Here is a 21,987-nt window from a genome sequence, read left to right on the forward strand (position 1 = left end):
GGGTTTTCTTCCACAGCCCCACTGAGAGGTGTGTTAATGTTATTCAACATCAAGCATTCCAGCATCCATGTGTGCGGAATCTATTGAAACATAGGCTTTCTTGTACTCAATCCAGGAGGTGCACAGGTTGGTCTGTCTGGTCTTACAGTCTTCAGTAGCTGGTGTTTGGCTCCTCTGGTGTTCTTCTCAATGCCTTTCTGGGCCCTGCTCATGTATTGAGCCATGTGCCTATTCACCTTAGCCACAAATGATACCTGACAAGATCTTCCATGCTGTGCAGAGGCAGGTTATCGGCCAGTAGTTGGATGAAACTGCCCTTTTCTGGGGTCCTTCAGCATCCAGACTGTCCAGCCTTCAGTTAACTATTCAGAATGGGTTCAGTCCATTAGCAGCTGGTTCATTTGTGCTGCCAGATGTTCATGGAGTTCAGTTCAGGCCTGGAGCTGTCCAGCTTTTCATATTTGATACCGTTTTTGGATATCTGCTAGTGTAATGGGTCCTGTTCATGGAGGTTGCTGTGGTCTGCTCTCAGGTTCATCAACCACTGGGCATTGTTGTGTGATGCCTCCTTCTCCCATATGCTTTTCCAGTATTGTTCAGTCTCCAGCTTTGGTGGGTCTGTTCTTGTGTGAGAACATCATCAACATGTTAATCTTTCCTCGTTAGTCTCCAAGGCCTCAGGTATGGACAGCTTGTACTTCTCAGGTACCTTCATCAAATATTTCTGCATTGCTGATAGCTGGCTAACTTCTCTCTGTGTTGCTCTTATCTTGACAGGATGGAAATTAAACCCCTTTTCCCCTGGTCAAGTTTGGCTGAAATAGTTAATAGCACATCTTTCTCTCAGCCAATTAACAAAGCGATAAGATATTTTTATTAGGCACCACTGAGAACTACCCAAGGGTCTTGATGGTCATGTATCTGCATGAACATCAACCCAAAGTGAGACTTGGGGGAAATTAAAAGTTGTAATCTGAAGAGTGTCAAATGTGTTTGTGTGCGTTACACCAGATGGAAACCAAGCTCTTTTCATTCTCTCTTTGTGCTGGTCGAGCTCTCAGGCAGTGTAATCCCAACAGTGTTGTAAAGGTGCTTCTGTAGCTCACCAGGTAGAGGAGTAAGGAGTGCTAGCAAGTGTGAGGTCAAGGTCTGGTTCTCAGGGAGCACCCTGTCACATGAACTAGGATAAGGGTGTCTGCCAAGAGCTAAAAATGTAAAGGTGCTTCGAGGCTCTGTCCCATCCTATTTTAAAGTACACGCCTTACCTTATACTGTACAGCATGTCAAACCATCACCCCTCCAGACACAGGGAAGACATTCCTCAGGACTCTTTTCTGTACTAGCACCCACATGGTGGAATGAACTCCAGCTACCCAATGGTACAGCCGAGTCCCTTGCGGACTGAAGACCGTAAGAATAAAGTCCCACCTCTTCAGTACACATTTAATGATCCCTAGCCGTGTCAAGACACCTGACTAGGCAGCCCCAATCCATTTAGTTCTTTCCATATACGTACATTTAAAAAACAGAAAATTGAATAGGTCTATTTTTCCAGGAACCCCTGGTCCCGCCCCGTCTGATAATTAAGTGGCGTGCTGTGTGTGTGTTTGTGTTTTTTCAGGACAGAAACATGCCCCGCCTCCTGCTCACTGCGCGTGCAGTCGTTGAACTCCAGGTCGTCCAGTGCTGCCCCGCCGCTGACGTCTCTGGCACGCTCCGCCTCAAAGATGAGCTCAAAGTTCCTGAGGTTCCTCAAAGGCACCTCGGCCCTCCTCCACACAGGCATGGTGGTCTGCTCCATCCACAGCTCCTTCACCTCTCGTTGCATCTGCCCAGCCATATGACACACAGGAAACAGTGTGGCGCACTGTTACAAATCAGTACTAAAAAAACCCAGTCGTTCTGGAATTGGGCTTGGACCATTTAAGAGACTGGAGCACTTAATAAACTTAACATTAGCCACTCTTTACCAGAAGGTCCAGTTCTAGTCCTGAAGACCTACCACTTTTCAGGGTTTAGCTCCAACAGACTCGGTTGTATTACGCTGGATACTACTGATGACTTTATCTGAAAGCAAAGGGCAGATCTGGGCCACCCTTCCACAGTGAACTGTGGTTAATAACAAACCAGCTTGCTCATGCACTTTCCAAGAATGTGCGTCTTCAATGTAGTTAGTGTGTCAAACTGTGCCATAAATGTGGCTTAGAAGATTGCTTCAGAGCTGACTGCTCCATATTGTAACATCTGCTGTCTCAGGAAGCGTGAAAATCAAGTGCACCTCCTGCTTCTCTAAAATGGTTCATTACATTAATATTAGTTACTGTAATATAACTGTGCAACTCCCATTTGTGAAGTGGCACTAGTTCTTAACACTAAGGCCCAGAGACCTACAAATCAGCATTCACAATCACTATAAAACCTTTGCCAAAATACATATATAAAACAAACCATTATAGATAGTATTTAATGTCTTTTACATGCACATGCACAAGCACATGCACACATGAGTTTTGTATTACTGTCTAAATCTTTTGGGTGTGTGAAGAGTTTAGTGTCCACAAAGAGCCAACAAACCCCCCGGCCCCAAACACACACTCCGACACATAGAATCACATATACTTTCATGCTTTTGAGAAGGAGTTTCCACAAGTCTATTGATGAATGAATTTACATATACCTATGCCCAACTTTAATTTCAGTAACTACACTAAAATAATTTGGTTAAAAGTTAATTTCTAATGTAGTTTATGCAAGATGCAAACTACATACCAGCATTGTTTTCTCTCTCTCTCTCTCTCTCTCTCTCTCTCTCTCTCTCTCTCTCTCTCTCTCTCTCTCTCTCGTTCAATGGGCCCACATTGAAATATTCATCATCTAGTTAGCACACAATTGTTCTCCCATCAACTCCTCCCTATGCTACAATTGTCACAATCCTCTCTCTCGCTCCCTCTCTCTCACACACACTCACACACTCACACACTCTAATACTTAATGTATTACAGGCACTCATTTGGAGCGGATCGCTGCTTGAAGTAAATTGCATCACAGAGCTGATCCATATGTGCCTTGTGTGTGTTTGTGGGCATGTCTGTGTGCGAGTGTCCGTCTGTGTGTGTGTGTGTGTGTGTGTAGGTGTGTGTGTGTTTTCTAGTTTATGGACAGATCACATTTCATCATACCCGTCTTCCAAACTTCTAACCTTCTGACTTAGCACAATTTAGCTGATGTATAATCTACAGTAGCACATTGTTATAGACAATAGTCTTCAGAATAAATATTTGATTTGGTATCTCATGATTAAAAACAAGCATTTTCCAGGAATCATTAAGAACCATTCACTTCACAATTAAGTCCAAAAAGGAATGTGGACACAAACTTGAATTAACAGTCCACTCGTTAGTTTCTTAGCAGATTACAAGAAAGATTTTCAGTGATCACCTCCTCGTTTCTTGACCATCTTCTCGTCACATTTTCGAAGCCACTGCCTTCATAAAACACTACCAGCAGAGTTCATATGGTACGATTTTTGATTTGCTACTGCAACAGTGGGATCTTAATGTAGCTATAAATTCTGAAGCCATTTTATACAAGCTGTTTCATTAACTCATTTGCTTTTTATGCATTTTGAATTCTGGGCCCAGAAGTGCCAAAGACTTCCTTATTTGTAAATTAGCAACAAAGTTTTCAACTTACATAACCTGCTTGACAACGGGAGGAAAAAAGCTCCCTATTAGTATCATCTATAAGGCTTTTACTGTACTTTTTAAAAATTTGCTTATTTCCTCACAAACGGTACTGCTTCAGATTCACAAAGGCGCAGACGAGTATAACTGCCCAGATCAGGGCTCTGTGAGGCAGTTTTCTGCTGCCATAAATTTCAGTCCGAAGGCGTAAAGCTGTCGATTTTTTTTGCTGGCTTCAAACCGTCTTGCCCTCTACTGTCAAAGGAGTCTCCGAAGTGGCACTACGGCAGTTGAAATGAAATGACGCATCAGATCTGCCGGGATTCCTCTCCATCACGTCAGTCAGCGCGTGACATGTTTTGTCAGTTGATTGTTGGAAACTACTGAGCTGACAATACAGAGTGACGAAACGAGCTGATGATGTCAAATACTAGAGAACATTGCCGTGTGGGTGGGAGGTCTGAATACTAAACACTAAAAAGAAACCAAGAAACTGGAACAGGTTGCATGTTGATAGCTTGGCTGTTTCGCATAGTGAATGCCTAGGTTGAATCATTATCCTACAGTCCTAATGTTATGGATTGACTACTTTATAGCCTACATATCATAAACTGAAACATTTTTCATTCGTTGTTTCTCACATTTTATCTCCGTGTGAAGACAAAGTGCTTCATTGGCCCCTTTGCTGTGAAAAGACAACTACATTCACAGACAACCCAAAAAAGATGAGTCATCTTATGTAATCAGTGACACAAATCAGAATTTCATATACTTTTTTACCAGACACATTCTTAATCACACCTCTGCTTAATAAATTCTTGTGCCATGTTCCTCCAGTTTAATCTGGAGCCCATTACATTCATCCAATGCACTCTGGACTGCCAGCATAACTCAAAGCATATTATTAAAATGCTTTCGAATTTTTTTCGAGTTTGTGGTCAGCTATGCGTCATCCATTTTCAATCACATTTCCTGGTGGGAAGTCCACACCGCTTGGCGGCGGAGGGTGGGAGATGGCCCTCTGCAGTGCCTCGAACAGTTTCACAGCGCGTGGAGAAGGTAATTGCAACAGCGTGGCTGCAGGACAGCCGATCCGTCAGCCCGCGTCTCAGGCCGACCTGGTGAGGAGGGCGAGGCAGTGCAGACGAGCTTAACTACGGATAAACACCGTGCAGAACCCTAGGCACACTTACACGTGAGACTGAGGATAAACACCGTGCAGAACCCTAGGCACACTTACACGTGAGACTGAGGATAAACACCGTGCAGAACCCTAGGCACACTTACACGTGAGACTGAGGATAAACACCGTGCAGAACCCTAGGCACACTTACACGTGAGACTGAGGATAAACACCGTGCAGAACCCTAGGCACACTTACACGTGAGACTGAGGATAAACACCGTGCAGAACCCTAGGCACACTTACACGTGAGACTGAGGATAAACACCGTGCAGAACCCTAGGCACACTTACACGTGAGACTGAGGATAAACACCGTGCAGAACCCTAGGCACACTTACACGTGAGACTGAGGATAAACACCGTGCAGAACCCTAGGCACACTTACACGTGAGACTGAGGATAAACACCGTGCAGAACCCTAGGCACACTTACACGTGAGACTGAGGATAAACACCGTGCAGAACCCTAGGCACACTTACACGTGAGACTGAGGATAAACACCGTGCAGAACCCTAGGCACACTTACACGTGAGACTGAGGATAAACACATCAGACCTTTTGTTCCTGTCTCGATAGGAAAATACATGCAAATGTGTAATTTCACTCTTTTGTGCGTGTGTGTGCGTGCGCGTGTGTGTGTGCGTGTGCGCGCGCATGTGTGTGTGTGTGAGTGAGAAAGTGTTCATCTCCAGCACCTACTCACTAGATCATTTCACTCATGACTTTGTCAAAACTCAGGCAAAGCTATAATTGCAATAAAACAAATATTTGCCACTGCCATTCCTTTAGTGCTGCATAGCTGATTCATATCTGTACTCATCACCCTGTTCATCAGCCTGTATTTATAGCTTTTCACCAAGCCAGCTGCTCCGGTCATCGTTTGATAGCTCTTCTCCCACTCGCTCATTCACTTGCGTGTTCTCTGCTTCACTCTCTCTCCAATCCATTGAACCAAATATGTCTTAATACACATATGCAACACTCACAAAACCCAGGAAGGCTTGCAGTGTAAGCTCTGTCTACTAGCTGAGCCAAGCCCATACTTTAGAAGGTGAGAACATTATAATAAGGCCAGCGACATAAGACTATCGTCAGCTGGGTTTTTATTACAAACTAAACAGCATGAAATGTGAATGCAATGAATGCGAATAAGAGCAGGATGAAAAGGCATTGTAGAGGTAGGAACAGAGAGATAGATCCATGTAAAGAGCAGGTATACAGGTATTCTCATTACCGAATATCTGTTATTGTCCGTTATTCAGATTGTCACAGTAATCAGCAGGTGAATGTGCATGAAGGTTTACAGGAATATATTTCACTGAATAAAACACACACACACACACACACACACACACACACACACACACACACACACACACACACACACACACACACACACACTTACTCTCACATTAGCACAAAAAAGTCTGATCTTAACTAATACCTCTATGTACCATTAAAGCAAAGTTAAGACAAAAGTAGACAATAATTCAGTCCATCTGCTTAAAGAATAATGACCTTTTGCAGAATATTCCCTCCATAAAACATCTCTAAAATGCTTTTCTCTTAACACATCTCTCAGTCACACACACACACACACACACACACACACACAGTCTGAGAGTGACTCTCTCCTAACCGCAGGGCCAGATGGTAGGAAAAGGCTACTCTGGTATATGGGTGACCAGACGACCACACAGACAGCTGGCATCTCTCTACCCTCTGTACAGATGGTACCCACCAAGCATCAATGCCATGGCATTGCCTGTGGAGCTTATATACCACCCAGAAGAATGAGGGAAGGAGAGAGAGAGAGAGAGAGAGAGAGAGAGAGAGAGAGAGAGAGAGAGAGAGAGAGAGAGAGAGAATGTAGAGAAGCTTCAAAGCAACTGAAAGGATTTTGTATTATCTGTGTGTATAGAGGGCTATTTCCAGTGAGACCATAATGATCTATGATGTATCAACTGCTTCATATAAAGAACATCCTGTGTGTAAAACATACAGTCAAGATAGCCGTGACTGACTTGAAAATGTTTTTTCTTCCAGTAAATGTTTTTTGAAAGTTTTTTTTTCCTCTCTTGGGGTCACCTCACGTGCAACTGAATGACAGATGTTCGGATTGTGCGCTGCACATAGTGGTGAAATATGCCTAGCTCCATCATTTTCTCATTTAATCCATGGTTCATGTCATTTTTAAAAAGTTTAATTCTGCCTTTCATCTGGGACTCCTGGACATATTACCTTTAAGAAGAGACGTATGACTCCTGTTGCCTTGTGGGAAATGTAGTACCAAAAAGACAGTTTGCAGGTTGTGCTAGACTCTTTCCATACTGAACTTCTCATATGAGCTTTATCCCCCTTTAAGCCGACTGGAGTTGCTGCCAAGTAAATAAAGTGACCTGAAAGAGAGAGAGAGAAAAAATGCATTACTCAATATTGGGTCCATGTATGAAAACTCCTGTAGAAAATAACTGGACTAACATAGTCCCAAAAGCATACGCTTTTAGGGTCACACTTCAGACACAGCAGCACAGTATATAATGAGTAATGAAAATCCACATAAATGCACAGCAACGTTTACCAGGGTTTAGGAAAATTAGTAGGAGAATCAGCAGGGGTTAAATGTGTACTCACAAAATGGTTCGTCCTGAGTACGGCACATTGTGCTGTAACCAGAGTGGCTGTGAAGTCTGAACATAGCCTCAACTCACTTTTATCAAGATTAATCCAGGTCATTTGTGTTACACTTTCAGTTGATCGAATCTTATTATGTAGCATGTTGTGATCAAATCATCTAACAAAGCATGCTTGGTAAGCATAGCCTATGGAAGCCTATGAAGGACACTAAGCTATGTTTATATATGTACAAAACAGTGTTCTCGTCAGGCTTGTTGACTGATATCCAGGATTTCCTTGTGTGTGTGTCTGTGTGTGTGTGTGTGTGTGTGTGTGTGTGTGTGTCTGTGTGCGTGCGCATAACGATCTGAGGGCAAAGGTCTTACCATTTTCATTCATCAAAGTGTGATCATGTGGTGGTCTAATTTTCTGGGCAGATCCTGTACCCAGATTCCAACCAAAATGCTCCACCTGAGAACTCTTCCAACCACACAGCCCATGTTCAAAAGAGCAGGACGTGCCACAGTCTTTTTCGTCAGTGTTATCTCCACAGTTGTCAGTGAAATCGCAAGACTCATCAGCCTTGTAACAGCCACCACTGACGCACTGAAGTAACCCTAGCGGACAGGAGCCTGCGGAGACACACAGCCACATGCGCAAGTGTGTAAATGAACACAAGCAGAGAACGGCCCAGGCAGTTAGCAAAAGGAAATGCCCACACATTTTGTCAATTACACACAGTAAAATAAATAAACGAATTAATGAAAAGTTTGGAATGTATACAAAAATACACATGTGACTTTGCAGTGATAAGTTGACGACTGCACAGTGTGTGTGTTTGTGTGTCTGAAGGATCGTGGGCTGGAAGTGCACTGCAGGCATGACGAACTGTGAGGAAGAGAATAGGAGTCTGTAAATCACTGAATGAAAGAACAAATAAATCATCAAATCATTCCTTCCTCTGCCGGGAGGGGGATGGGAGGCCCCGGGGGCTAGAAGCAGAAAGAAGGTCTTTTAACTCACCCCCACAGTCTGTTTCATTCCTTTCTTGGAGAATAAGTCCATTACTCCAGAGAGTCCTGCTAAATCAGTCTAGAAGCCAAAACTGTAAACATACGAGCCGGTATATAAAGAGCATGATGTTCGAGTAGAGACAATGTTCAATACTCTACAGGCAATGAGACAGGCTGTTATAACCGCCTCACTCAAGGGTAAAGAAGGGAACAGCAGCTGGCCGTGTAAAATGTGCTTCATCTGGATTGCGTGATTGCTCAGTTCGACTGGCTCTGGAACGTAGTGCGTGATTAAAACTCTGGGCCTGCTTAGTGTGCACGATGACTGAATATGAGGGGCTCGGGGACCCTGCAGAGAGCGCAGACCTGCAGTGCGCCAGGGCCGTGTTACCCCACAGGCAGGGTCCTGCTTCTCTGAAGCAAATGGGTCCCCGGTCGCAAATATTGTCAGGATAGTCTTTGAACTGACAGAGTTGAAGAGTAGCATGGGGTCGACATGCTCGGGTTTTTGAGTCTCCCAAAGCTAGGTACCAAAAGTAGGTGGAGAAAACATAAGAACACACATGCATGGAAGAACTGTCTTGGTGTAATGGGTGGAGATAACTAGTTAATACACTCCTGCACTGTTAATTAAAACACTGCGGAGATCCCAAAGACAAACTCATGGAGTCTATCTAACCTAACTTTGCTCTAGCATTGAAAATATAAAAATGAATTAATAATGCTTGGTACAAATATTCTTAGTTTTAGTCAAAATATAGCTAGTTGGCTATTTATATTTCATAAGCAGCCTTGTTCAGTTCTAGTTAAGGGGGTTCATCTCATTGCATATTCATACTGATTAGTTGCAAAGAGGCTTTGACAGGTATACAGTCCATCCAACCTGCTATAGCTAACTGAAAAGTGACTTAATTAATGATGCTGTCATTCATCACGTAGCCAGTTCATTACATACTGGTCTACCATAAGGGGCGGGGTCAGAAGTAGGATGCTAATGTAGTTTTGTAAGGGGCTGGGTCAGAGGCTGGACCCATATATGGGTTTGGTATCTATATTTAAGACGAACCAGTTTTCAGCTGTTTTCAGTTTGCGTCACAGGACAGTTCAGAATACAGGAAATATCAAGACGACGATAAACAGGGCTTAGATGCTAACTTAAAAGCAAAAAAGTCAAAAAGACTTTATAATCATTCCTCTGTAGAGGCTGTATACACTGGAACAAGTTTCTTCAAGTCCATGGTGCAGGGCTAACGTACACAAAGAGATGAAGTACACTAACGCAGAGATGACAAGACATGGGCAGGACTTCTTAAAAACACATAGGTTCAAACCATTCCAATATTTCTTTTTCTTTTTCATTTTTTGCATTATGTCCATAAGAGCGGAAAACAATACAGTGAGAGACATAAGTTTTCCTTGACACGAAACTGGAAATAATCAAACCACTGGGGACTTGCATGAAATGCATGAAGCTTCTGTCTCTAGTCTTCAATATTTATTCAGTCGGTACAGTAGCCTAGACTTTGTATCTTTATTTACACATTTTTAAGGCACAATTCCAAGAAATGTGACAAGAAAGATATTTTACCCTGACGGATAATTTACAATAAAGTGCTAGTAAAAACGCAAAAGTAGGCTACTTACATTATTGATGCTAGAGTGCCCCAAAACACTAGGTCTCTAGCATAAAGAATGCTAGCAGACATCAGGCTATAGTCATTTTCGATATGTGCCCTCTGGTTGTACTGCTGGAATGCTAAGCTAACTGTAATTTCTAATATTTGTTGACAGCAGTAGTGGAAACATTAAGCACAGGGATGAGGAGGGATAAGTAGTTCAAAGAAAGCTGTAGAGACAAAACGTAACAGAAATAAACCCGCGGGGTACAGGTGTCATGGACACTCTGACAAATGCCAACAGCAATCAGCAAACTAGCTGGTAATGCAAATAGTTTGGGCCATTATAGTATACTATATGTAATAACACACATTTTATTGCGTTCATCCACTTTTCTGTATTTGAGAAGTGTATTCACATTGCGTTGCCTATTTTAGCCTGTTGCCATCAAAACTATGCCTAATGGAAACGCACACGTACACATACGTGCCCGCCCACCAACACACCCGGGACTTTCTCTCGAAGAGGACCACACACAGATCACACTCACAGAATTTGTTACACATGAATGCTCTGGATAAAAACTCATGTATTCCCTCTTCTTCTTACACCCCGTGGTCTGGGCAATCAATGGGACAACAAACTAGAAATGACTAAATCTCACACCTCTTTCTCGGACCTTCTCACTTATCCTGCCTCTTTCCCCGTAGAGCTAACGTGTAAATAACTAGAGGGACATCCAGCGGCCCTTTGCAAGCAGACACAAAAAGATCTCATTAATAAGAATAATTGTGCATTAAGAGAGGTTATTCAACCAGTGGAACCAATACACCAAACAAACTAATTTTAACCCCTATATTTGCAACAGTATAGCAACAACTAGGTAAAAAAAAAAAAAGCAATATCTGGATGTTGTTTCCTTTCTGATTCTTATGGGATATTCACACAGCACTACAACATATCAGTTGCTTTATTGAATCTACTTTGGCAAGCTGCTTTATTGGCAGACATATAAGTAAAGTACATGCACTGACTTTGGATGATGCTTCATAACAAAATATTTCTCTCTCATTTCCTCATATCACCTAGTCTACATGTGTCTTTAGAAAGCAATGGGCACCTGCAAGGTGTCCTGGCCACTTGTCTTCCACTGGGTTTACCTGCATCTGTGGGGTGAACCCTCACTAAAGCCACCCATTGGAGGAGGGGTGGGGAAGGCCAAACCAAAGGGGTTGTGGGAGGTGGAAGGAGAAAGTGAGTGACCTCGCGCTTTATTGAACATGACTGCGACAAAACATGAATTGGTGTTTCGACTGCATTATCCATCTGGAGTCATAATAAAGCCAAGGCAGTGATGAGGCACTGAAATATGAGACGGAAAGTGAAGAAACGTGAGGAATATTGAAATACGGATATCCGGAGAGAAGGGAGAAAAATAAAGGCACTGTAATGGCGTAGGAAGAGGAAGCTGGCAGTGGAAAAGCAATAAGATAAGAGAAGGAGACATTCAGATAAAATGGTAGCAGGAGCACAGCAGAGGGCTATAACCCTGGAAGGTCTAAATAGGTTAGTGACGTTGGGCAGTTTCCAGGCTGTGATGCTGGAATTAAAAATCTTGTGTCATAAATAATCTAGAGAGGTGTCCAGGCCATAAGATACAGCCTCATTTGAGTGATCGGTGCCATAGGATACACCTAGTTATCACACTGGATTTTGGGAACGGAGACAAGGGCAAGTTCGTAATGTATATAAAACGATTTAATGAAGGCCAGGCAGAAAAAATGATAGGGCAAACCATACACAGAGTCCAGAACAGATGAGGGCCAGCAGACGCGAGTCAATAAACCAGGCAAAGAATAACAGGCTAGGGTTAGGCAAAAACGGGAAAGTGTCAAAACCAGCAGGCATAAACAGACTGCAAATGAAACAACTGGCTTGGACACACAAGAGATAACTCAGGCAAGACTTAGGTTGGACTGGATATGGTGAGATCCACAGAAGGATTCTGGGAGTTGGAGTCCGGAAGTATAGGTGTGACAGGAGGAGCAGATGTGACACTAGTCATTAAATAATGCAATAAAATAGTAATGAATTATTTTATCATGTTGTCTGTCTTTTTATTAAAGTGTTACCAGAAGGTGGGGTGGTGGGGAGGTCCAGATCAGGAGTGTTGCTAAGGAGGCAGCCCGGTGAGAAAGTGATGTCATCAAGGCAGATGTCACCTTTTCCGATCCGGCCCACTTTGCCCTCGAACATGATCTGGAAGTGCTCGCTGGAGAAGAGGGCAACTTCCTGTCTGATCCAGTAATTGCCTTGATGCCCCGTGAGGTTGAGCAGGAGGGAGTGGGAGGAGCTTGTGAGAAGATACACGTTCAAAGTGCCAGCGCCCTCACCAGACATATGCAGGTAAAACACCATCTGCAACGCAGAGAAAGGTGCCTCTAAAAGACTTTGCATTTTATTACTGAAAAGAATTACCACTACCAAACTGCAGTTCACCCCAGGCATTTTCCAGCCTATGTGTTTCTAGTTGGCCATCTGAGTGATGCCAAATGGGCAAGAAAGTTCAATATAAATATCATTTATCAATATTAAGAAGTCCTACTGAGCTAAGAAAACAGCTTGATGTTTAAAAATCCACTGAAGATACTGAGTCACTGGAGCCTCAGGTAAAAATGTTTCAGAATAATGCACTGCAAGGCAGTAGTAGCTACGTTTACACACACGCGCTGCACAGTACGTTTACACACACACGCTGCACAGTACATTTACACACACGCGCTGCACAGTACATTTACACACACACGCTGCACAGTACATTTACACACACGCGCTGCACAGTACATTTACACACACGTGCTGCACAGTAGATTTACACACACATGCTGCACAGTACATTTACACACACTTTACACACACGCGCTGCACAGTACATTTACACAAATGCGCTGCACAGTACATTTACACACACACGCTGCAGAGTACGTTTACACACACTTTACACACACGCGCTGCACAGTACATTTACACACACTTTACATACACGCGCTGCACAGTACGTTTACACACACGCGCTGCACAATACGTTTACACACACGCGCTGCACAGTACATTTACACACACTTTACACACACGCGCTGCACAGTACGTTTACACACACTTGCTGCACAGTACATTTACACACACACGCTGCACAGTATGTTTACACACATGCGCTGCACAGTACATTTACACACACATGCTGCACAGTACGTTTACACACACTTTACACACGCGCTGCACAGTACATTTACACACACTTTACACACACGCGCTGCACAGTACGTTTACACACACGCGCTGCACAGTACATTTACACACACTTTACACACACGCGCTGCACAGTACGTTTACACACACGCGCTGCACAGTACGTTTACACACACGCGCTGCACAGTACGTTTACACACATGCGCTGCACAGTACATTTACACACACTTTACACACACGCGCTGCACAGTACGTTTACACAGACGCGCTGCACAGTACGTTTACACACACGCGCTGCACAGTACGTTTACACACACGCGGTCCATGTTCTAGCTATCCTGTCCCGTTCTCTGTCCCTTCAGCTTCTCCTTCACTCTAATTGGCTCCGCCTGTCAGGCTGTGATTGATTAGCACCGTAGGTGGATCTGAGGATAGACAAAGGCTGCCCAGCAGCAAGCCAGTCATCTCCACACACACACACACACACACACACACACACTCACACTCACACACTCTCACACACACACACACACACACACACACACACACACACACACACACACACACACACACACACACACACTCACAGAATAGTCAATCAATGTCTATGTTGTGCTGGAAGAGACTTCTTTTGAATTACAGCCTGAATAGGCATTATGTAGGATGATTAACAATTGCTTTCTTTCTTTGTTATATATATATATATATATATATATATATATATATATATATATATATATATATATATATATATATATATGAATAAAACACACACACACACACACACCCACACACCCCTTCGGCCTGTCTTTCTCTCTCTAGCTGTGACAGAATGACTGACTGAAAGCTGTTAACAGGTAAAGGTGAGAGAGATGGCCAATGGCTGATTGACTGATTTCACAGAGACAGCTTCCGGCAATGCCTTCCCCGCGGCACACTACAGTTCCCAACCCTGCACTACCAACGCAGCCTTCCTAATCCAACTTCCCAACCACCCGGAGCCCTCTCCATGCAGTGGTCCATGATCCACTCATCTGTTCATTTCTTTAATGTATCCCTCCATCTCATTGCCTTTGACTCAGAACACTGGCCAGTTTTCTTTCCCTTGATATCGGCGCTGTGCTGATGGAGGCCCTCACCCTGCAGTCTCTGCTACGATGGCTGAGCAGCACACCCACGATCTGTGCCGTGGCCCCGGACGCCAGCGGGAAAAAGCTCTCCAGGTACAGGTAGTGACCTGAGGAGCTGTGGGAGGTGTGATCGGTGGGTGGGCCCGTCCGCAGAATCGGCATCCTTTCAGAGTTGATTAGCCAATCAGAGCTGTCATTCTTCAGCTGTCTCCAGGAGCAAAGGTCAAATTCAAAATTGCACCGGAAGCCCTCTGGGGAAATCACCACACACACACACACACACACACCAAAAAAAAAATCACACATTTTGTATGCATTAAGTAACAGAAAAAAAAACGAACTGAAAAACATGTAAAAGAAAGAACAGCTTTTCCATATTCCCAGCGTGGTTTCTCACTGCAGATGTAGCGGTTCTCGTCTGAGCCGTCCCCGCAGTGGTCGATGAAGTCACACAGGTTGCCATGGGGGATGCAGTAACCATTAGCGCAAGCAAACTCATGCTTTGTGCAGGGCAGTCCAGACAGGACAAGAGGAGCGCAGTCTATAAATGCCACATCATCAACCACCACATCTCCCATGTAGCTGATGCCTCGCTTAGCACGAAGGATCACCTGCCAGTGACAGACGCATACAAGAGACTTGTAAGTCATGACAGCCTTGAAATTTCTATTATTTCTGTTCCTTTTCTGTGAGTGAATGTACAGAACATCTACTTCTTTTCTAGGGAGCTCTAGCCAGATTTCAGAAAGCAAATTATGAGGAATTCAGAAGCCATGGATGTCATTTGTGGTCATTTCTAAGCAACAGGTCCCAAGTTTACCTGAAAAACAATTGTCCGTATGTAGGTTTATTGAACGCTGGTCTTTTTGCCATGGTTGGAACAGTAAACCCACAAATTGTTACTTTCTGCTGAGAGCAAATTTGGTCAATATTGTCAGATGCAACTAAGAAAAAGCCTTCTGAAAGATTTTATGGTCAGAAGAAACAAAGACTTAGGTCACAGTGACCTAAAGTATAATTGGAAAAAAAAGGCATCCAAACAGCAAAAAACAGTACCTACTCAAACATGAGAGTGGTGGTTTTACACCCTAGAGCTGTACTGCTGTCAGTGGAACCGGTTCAATCATAAAGTAGAAAGGATAATAAAGATGGAACATTAATTCAAAATTCTTTAGCACAATATCAAAATATCAGCCAGGAGGTTGGACTTGGACATTTGTAAAGCTGCTTTGTGACAACATCTGTCAAATTTGATTTGATTTGGATTTTAAGTTGAATCTTGGACAAAACTGGGCCTTCCAATCGGACAATGACCCAAAATTAGTCAAAAAATGGACTTGTAATGGCTAAATCAGGCTTTTGAAATGGACTTCTCAAAGTCCTGTTCTCAAGCCTATTGAGAATATTGTGCACTGTACACACACAAACACACACAAAAAATCAGGTTTGTACCAAAAAGGCCCAACAAATTTGGATAAACTCTGCCAGTACTGCAAAGTACTGGCCACCAAGGATCAAGGTAAAAGACCAAAAGATACATATGACAAAATATTACATGTGCTGTATATATTTTATCTTCAGATAAGTATCATAACATACTTGTCCCTTACAGCTTTCTGTAAACTTGAGGTCAGCTGTACAAACACACACACACACACACACACACACACACACACACACACACACACACACACAATTAAACTGTCTTACTCCAAACTTAACTGATGCTAATTTGCAAAACATAACTAGTGATCTGATAAGGAATTTGTTCTGAATTGAACAAAGTGGGTGAGAAGTTTTAAGCAATGCATGAATTGCATGAAGATGAAAAATACAATGATTAAAATATTCTATCAGTTTTCTTCCTGCGTCTGAGCACACTGAGTAGAGTGTGAAGTGTAGAGTGTACGGCTTGAGAGGAGGCAGCTGAGAGATCCCACAGAGAGGACACTTCAGCCCAGTCAAAGCCGCGTAGTGGATGGAAGCGGGCATGGTGGAGTGTGGATGTCTTTGTGAGTGGAATGGAGCGGGGGGGGGCACCGTGCATTGCTAAATGTTAACGATACAAAAAGAGCACCACACACACACACACACACACACACACACACACACACACACACACACACACACACACACACACTCACACACACTCACACACACACACACACACAATTAAACTGTCTTACTCCAAACTTAACTGATGCTAATTTGCAAAACATAACTAGTGATCTGATAAGGAATTTGTTCTGAATTGAACAAAGTGGGTGAGAAGTTTTAAGCAATGCATGAATTGCATGAAGATGAAAAATACAATGATTAAAATATTCTATCAGTTTTCTTCCTGCGTCTGAGCACACTGAGTAGAGTGTGAAGTGTAGAGTGTACGGCTTGAGAGGAGGCAGCTGAGAGATCCCACAGAGAGGACACTTCAGCCCAGTCAAAGCCGCGTAGTGGATGGAAGCGGGCATGGTGGAGTGTGGATGTCTTTGTGAGTGGAATGGAGCGGGGGGGGGCACCGTGCATTGCTAAATGTTAACGATACAAAAAGAGCACCAGGTGCTGAAAGGTCATGGTATTTCTGAACAGAGACCCAAAGCTCAAGTGCTGCTCTAATCAGTTAACGTTTGTGCTTTGGTTCCCATACACACACACACACACACACACACACACGCCAGAGTACATGAGTGGAGAGGCAGAAAATTCCGTGGCTCGCTCAAAGCACTGTGTAGTCACTCCGTTCCAACTTCGCTCCAGTTTCTTATTCCTGCTCCGCCCTTGCTCCACACTCACAGCTCTTTGTAACGCCTCCGCTCCAACTCCATTCCGGTGTCTCTATTCCCAGCTAAAGCCAGATAAAATGCTTTTTATTAAAGCAATACGCCATGAAAAGCTGCGTGCACCAGCGATATTGTCACGTGTAAGGTGTCATGTTTCGTTGAGCTGAAGGAAAACCAGCAGTAGGCTGCAAAAGTCTTTCATCTCAAATTGTTAGGAAAAAACCCCCCAAAACCCAATAATATTGTTTATCCTACTGTGCATTGTGCAGTGCACATTTTCATGGACTCTGAAAACACCTAGAGAACTCCAAGCTTGTAAAAATGTTCAGTGCAGTTTCATTATGGGATATTGTCACATGTTGCACTGGGCTGGTACCAGATAGATCTTACAGCGAGAGAACATGCCAACACCAGCTTTATGAAAACTCACTCCTTGCTCCGAGCAAAATTATGATGCTCCGCTCCATGCTCCACTCTCACTCTGACACACATTCTCCAAGTCTCCAACTTCCTGAGCAATCTTTTTGTAGGATCACATGGTTTAAAGTTCTTTTCTTTTCTTTTTTTTTTTTTTTTTACATCATTTGGACATTGGAGCAGACTGACATGAACGCAAAATGAGAGTCACACCTCCTCTCCTTGAATGAAATTATGGAGATCTGCTTTTAATTACATGTTTGGAGTTTCAAGATGATTTAATCGCTTTTAATTGTGCTACTGCACCCCGTACCCCCTTGGCAGAGAGCTCTACCATTTAACCCCACACCACTGCCAGAGCACAGAGCATGACAGCTTCACAGGGCCATGTTAGTTTTCCCCTGGGACTGGTAATGTCAGCTCTTCTGAGTTCAGCCCCAAGTCCCCTGAAGAAACCAGAATGCTCTTTATTGCCCACAAAACATCATTAGTTCACACAGCAGTGGATTCAACGTCTGCTGCCACAGAACATCAGAATACAGGCCAAGCACCAGAAATAAATCTTTACTACACAGGCTGAAATGGGATTTGTATGTGTGCCTATGATGGCAAATGTCCCTTAGGTTTTCTCCATCTGCCCACTGGCATTTTGTTACAGGGTTGGGTTTTTTTTCTTTAAATGTCAATATAACTGTCAAATAGCAAATTAAAAAAAAGATCTTAATACAACATTTTCCGCTTTGACAGGATTTATTGTATTTCTGTAAAATCTATTACTTTGTCCTATTTGATAAGAAATGAAAGTGTATTATTTCTAAATATTTGTTTGGAAGCAAAGATATTCATGCAGTTTGAAATATTTGTGGTATAAATTTTGTGAAGCCATTTGCGCACACACCTGGAAATTGTGGCGGATTCCAATGAAAACCTCTCCGCGCATCCACCAGTTTCCTTGGTTACCAGTTTCATACCATACTTCCTGTGTGACATTACCAGACTTGATAAAAACCTATGTAAATTAATGTAAGAGAGACAGCCACCAGTCACTTACCTGCTGTAAGGTTCTAGATTAGAAAAGTAGATTATTTCATAATTAACTGGGTTAATGTATGACGAATTGAGAATTACTGCTTTATGCCTGTTTACAAATCAAGATTACAGTTTCTACACACTAACTTACTCAGTAATCTCCTTAAGTTGATATGATCATTAATATGGAAGTGATATTGAATTGAATGCTTAATATTGATATAATAGAAGTTTTTTTTTTAAAGGTGACCTGTAGTGTTCCCACAGTGAAGCCGTTCATGTAATACCAGAATCCCATGGTACACTGGGGCCCTGTGGCAGCTATGGGCGGAGTCAGGAGATCAGAGGTGTGGCCATAGCCTCCATTAGAGCTGTCTGCATACACATACCAACCTACTGCGGTTGCACTATGCCCAAAACACACATCACAACCACACACACGTTAAGTTACAATAAAAAGCACACAGCTGAAAGGAATAAACTGTAAACTAAACATACAAATACTGGAAAAACTATGAAAACTAAATGAAAACTAAACAAATATTTTTCATGCAAGAATACTCAAGTTCATACTCAAATGATAATCTCTTTGAGACCTTTATCTCAAGTGCTAATGTTAAATACACCACAAGCATTTTGCCACCTGGCACCTCAGTTTGTATTAGTGACACTTAGTAACACAAGCTGTAGGTACTACAGAGTTACTCACAGCGTATGGTCATTCACAGGCCTGTGATATTGTTCTCCGTGATGTATCGTTTCTCCTTGTCCTGTTTGCCAGCGGAAAGCATGGAGTGGCACTGGAGGGGCGGGGCTATGCAGATTCCAGCCGCATAAATCCCCGCCCTCAAAACTACATTCTTCCATCACTAAAAAGGAACAGACGGAAGGAGAGGGTGTGTGGTGACACCAGTAAGACAGGTTGATGGATGGGGGGACGCACTGGTAGATTAATACAAAGACAGATAAAATGCAAATGTACCACAGTCTTTTTCATCAGAGCCATCAGAACAGTCCCGTCTGAAGTCACACACCTGACTCTGGCTCACACACTCTCCATAAGTCCCACAAACAAACTGGCTGTGCAGGCAGCTGTGGGGTGTCACTGTGGTGGGTGTGGGTGTAGGCGGAGGCGTGCTGGCCTCCCCCGAAGGGAGTGAACCTACACCCACACAAAGAGCATGGCAGGTGAACAATCCCCATTTGCGCTGCTTTTGACGGACGTTGATCGGCTATTATGGTCTAATAGAAAAGTTATTCTTTTCGTGCTCCACGCTTAACAGAAGATTAGAGTTTTTGGAGCACGTCTCACATACCCATGTAAGGCACACAGCCCAGGAAGGAGAGATCATCGATGCCAATATCTCCAGTGAAGTCGTCTCCTACCGTCCCCTCCACTAGAATCTGAGGAATTAGAGGTGGCCAGAAGGCCAGAGAAGACAAAAGATTAAAAAGATTAAAAGATTAGATGAGGCAGAGAATAAAGCGGCCTCACAGGAGGATGGTGCACTCAGGTCCTAAGATATGGGGGTTCAAGGTTCTCTGGCTGCATTACTGCATGCTCGTGTGTGTGTCTAATGAACAGCTTCTGCTGAACGGTTTAAAGCCCTGGGGTACATGGCTCAGTACTGCTGATAGACATCGCCAAGGTTACAGTGCTTTAGAACAACTGATTAGAGTTACCAGCTTCACAACAGGACTGTGTGTTTACGTGCATGTGTGTACGGGCATGTGCAAGGTTTTCCTGTAGGGGGATCAAGGATAAGGTTCTCTCCACTAGACAACTAGAAAATCCAAATGTAGATTGAGGTGTGGTCTGAGATTTCACCTGGAAGGGGCGTGCACTGTTCAGGTACAATGTCTTCCTGTGCCAAAGGTTGCCCTGGTTGCCGTGGCGAACCCACAGCATTCGTCCCCGCCCGCTGCTCTGGGTGCGGATGTAGATGGCCAATCGGAAGATGTGCTTCCCGAGCATGTGGTAGTGGAAGCGGAAGACACATGGGGGGTGCAGCAAGTGACCCTGGGGCGGAGTGGGTTGGAAAGGTCGGCTGACGAGGACAGCAGTGTCTTTGAACTCCTGCGGGGCAGAGGACTCAATGTAGAGGTAGTGGCCGTCTATTCTGCCCAGTGTGTGGTCCTTGAAAGGGCCCGTGTTGGGAGTGGGACTAGGGCCCTGAACATGAGTCCAGTCAAACACGTCTCCTTCCACATCCTGGGTCCAGCTGCATAATCCTTCCTCAAAATCGCACATCAACTCTGAAGCTGAGGATGGGGGATTTTTGATAGAATATTTCCATTTGCTGTGGCTAGCTGCTAGTAAAAATAATAGCCTTAATTGAATAGTAAAACCTGATCATTTCCATTTGTTGCATTATAACAAATACTCACAGCAGTTTTCTTCATCCGTTTCATCTCCACAGTCGTCAGTGAGGTCACAGAGCTTGGAGTAGTCGACACATGCTCGACTTTGTGTACAGTGGAAGCTGTGAGGGGAAAGGCACTTGTCCACGGCCCCTGGCAACGAGCAATTATGAAAATTGATGTCATCCAGGGCAGAGACTCCATCGTACACGCCCAGACTCAGTTTGACCACAGAGATCTGGAAGGGCCTGCTCTGACGACCAATCTGTACAGTCACTGGTTGCCAGAAGTTGCCTTGGTGATATAGTGTACGCCACAAGACAGTGAGGCTGCTCATTCCCTCAATTCGTAGATACATGTTGGCAGCACCCACAGACATACCAGCGTTGTAATGCCTATGTAGCCAAAATATCAAATATTGGGGTACTTTTAGCATTGCATTAAATAAAGATACATCTATGACATGGGTTAAAAGTAAAAGTCGAGGTAAACATGAGGGCCCCTTTTTACCAGAAGGTGATGGTACAGTCTGAGCCTGCCTCCTGGAACATGGGGCTCTGGAGTAAAGCTCGCTGAGAAAAACTGTTCCTGCTCTTCAGAATGAACATGAAGTGACCTGCAAAACAATTACAGTTTACAGCCTGACAGGAAAGAGTGGCTAAGCTAAGAAGAGAGAGAATGAGACAGAATGTGCCTCCTCTGTCTAAATTGCCAACTTTCAAACGGTCTATAAGCAGTACTGCTTGTAGTCGGACAAGAAAACAAGATAATCAAAAATAACCAAACAACCTGCCGTTTGGGGGTAAATAACTGCAGATAGTATGATAAAGCCACGAGCTCCTCTCGCTCCTAAAGGGAGTGAGTAAAGAAGAATGTCTACTGCATTATGTACAACCACTCACCGAAACTCC

At 43.6% G+C, this 21,987-nt stretch overlaps 1 protein-coding gene across 1 annotated transcript in view; it reads right to left on the reverse strand.

The window, feature by feature from the left end:
* Positions 1-21,987, reverse strand: part of malrd1 (MAM and LDL receptor class A domain containing 1) — a 51,805-nt gene that overhangs the window by 15,546 nt on the left and 14,272 nt on the right. Inside the window, exons 8-21 of the mRNA XM_035519947.2 lie at positions 21,587-21,692; positions 21,104-21,471; positions 20,544-20,977; positions 20,032-20,119; positions 19,698-19,877; positions 19,425-19,584; positions 18,966-19,122; positions 18,585-18,695; positions 14,890-15,103; positions 14,502-14,743; positions 12,246-12,531; positions 7,870-8,115; positions 7,109-7,266; positions 1,651-1,828 (exon numbers count right to left, since the gene is read on the reverse strand). Coding sequence (XP_035375840.2) covers positions 1,651-1,828; positions 7,109-7,266; positions 7,870-8,115; positions 12,246-12,531; positions 14,502-14,743; positions 14,890-15,103; positions 18,585-18,695; positions 18,966-19,122; positions 19,425-19,584; positions 19,698-19,877; positions 20,032-20,119; positions 20,544-20,977; positions 21,104-21,471; positions 21,587-21,692 — 2,928 coding nt within the window. The remainder of the gene's footprint in view (positions 1-1,650; positions 1,829-7,108; positions 7,267-7,869; positions 8,116-12,245; positions 12,532-14,501; positions 14,744-14,889; positions 15,104-18,584; positions 18,696-18,965; positions 19,123-19,424; positions 19,585-19,697; positions 19,878-20,031; positions 20,120-20,543; positions 20,978-21,103; positions 21,472-21,586; positions 21,693-21,987) is intronic.

This window comes from Electrophorus electricus, chromosome 13, assembly GCF_041902795.1.
Source record: "Electrophorus electricus isolate QZ-2024a chromosome 13, ASM4190279v1, whole genome shotgun sequence".
Classification (NCBI taxonomy): domain Eukaryota; kingdom Metazoa; phylum Chordata; class Actinopteri; order Gymnotiformes; family Gymnotidae; genus Electrophorus; species Electrophorus electricus.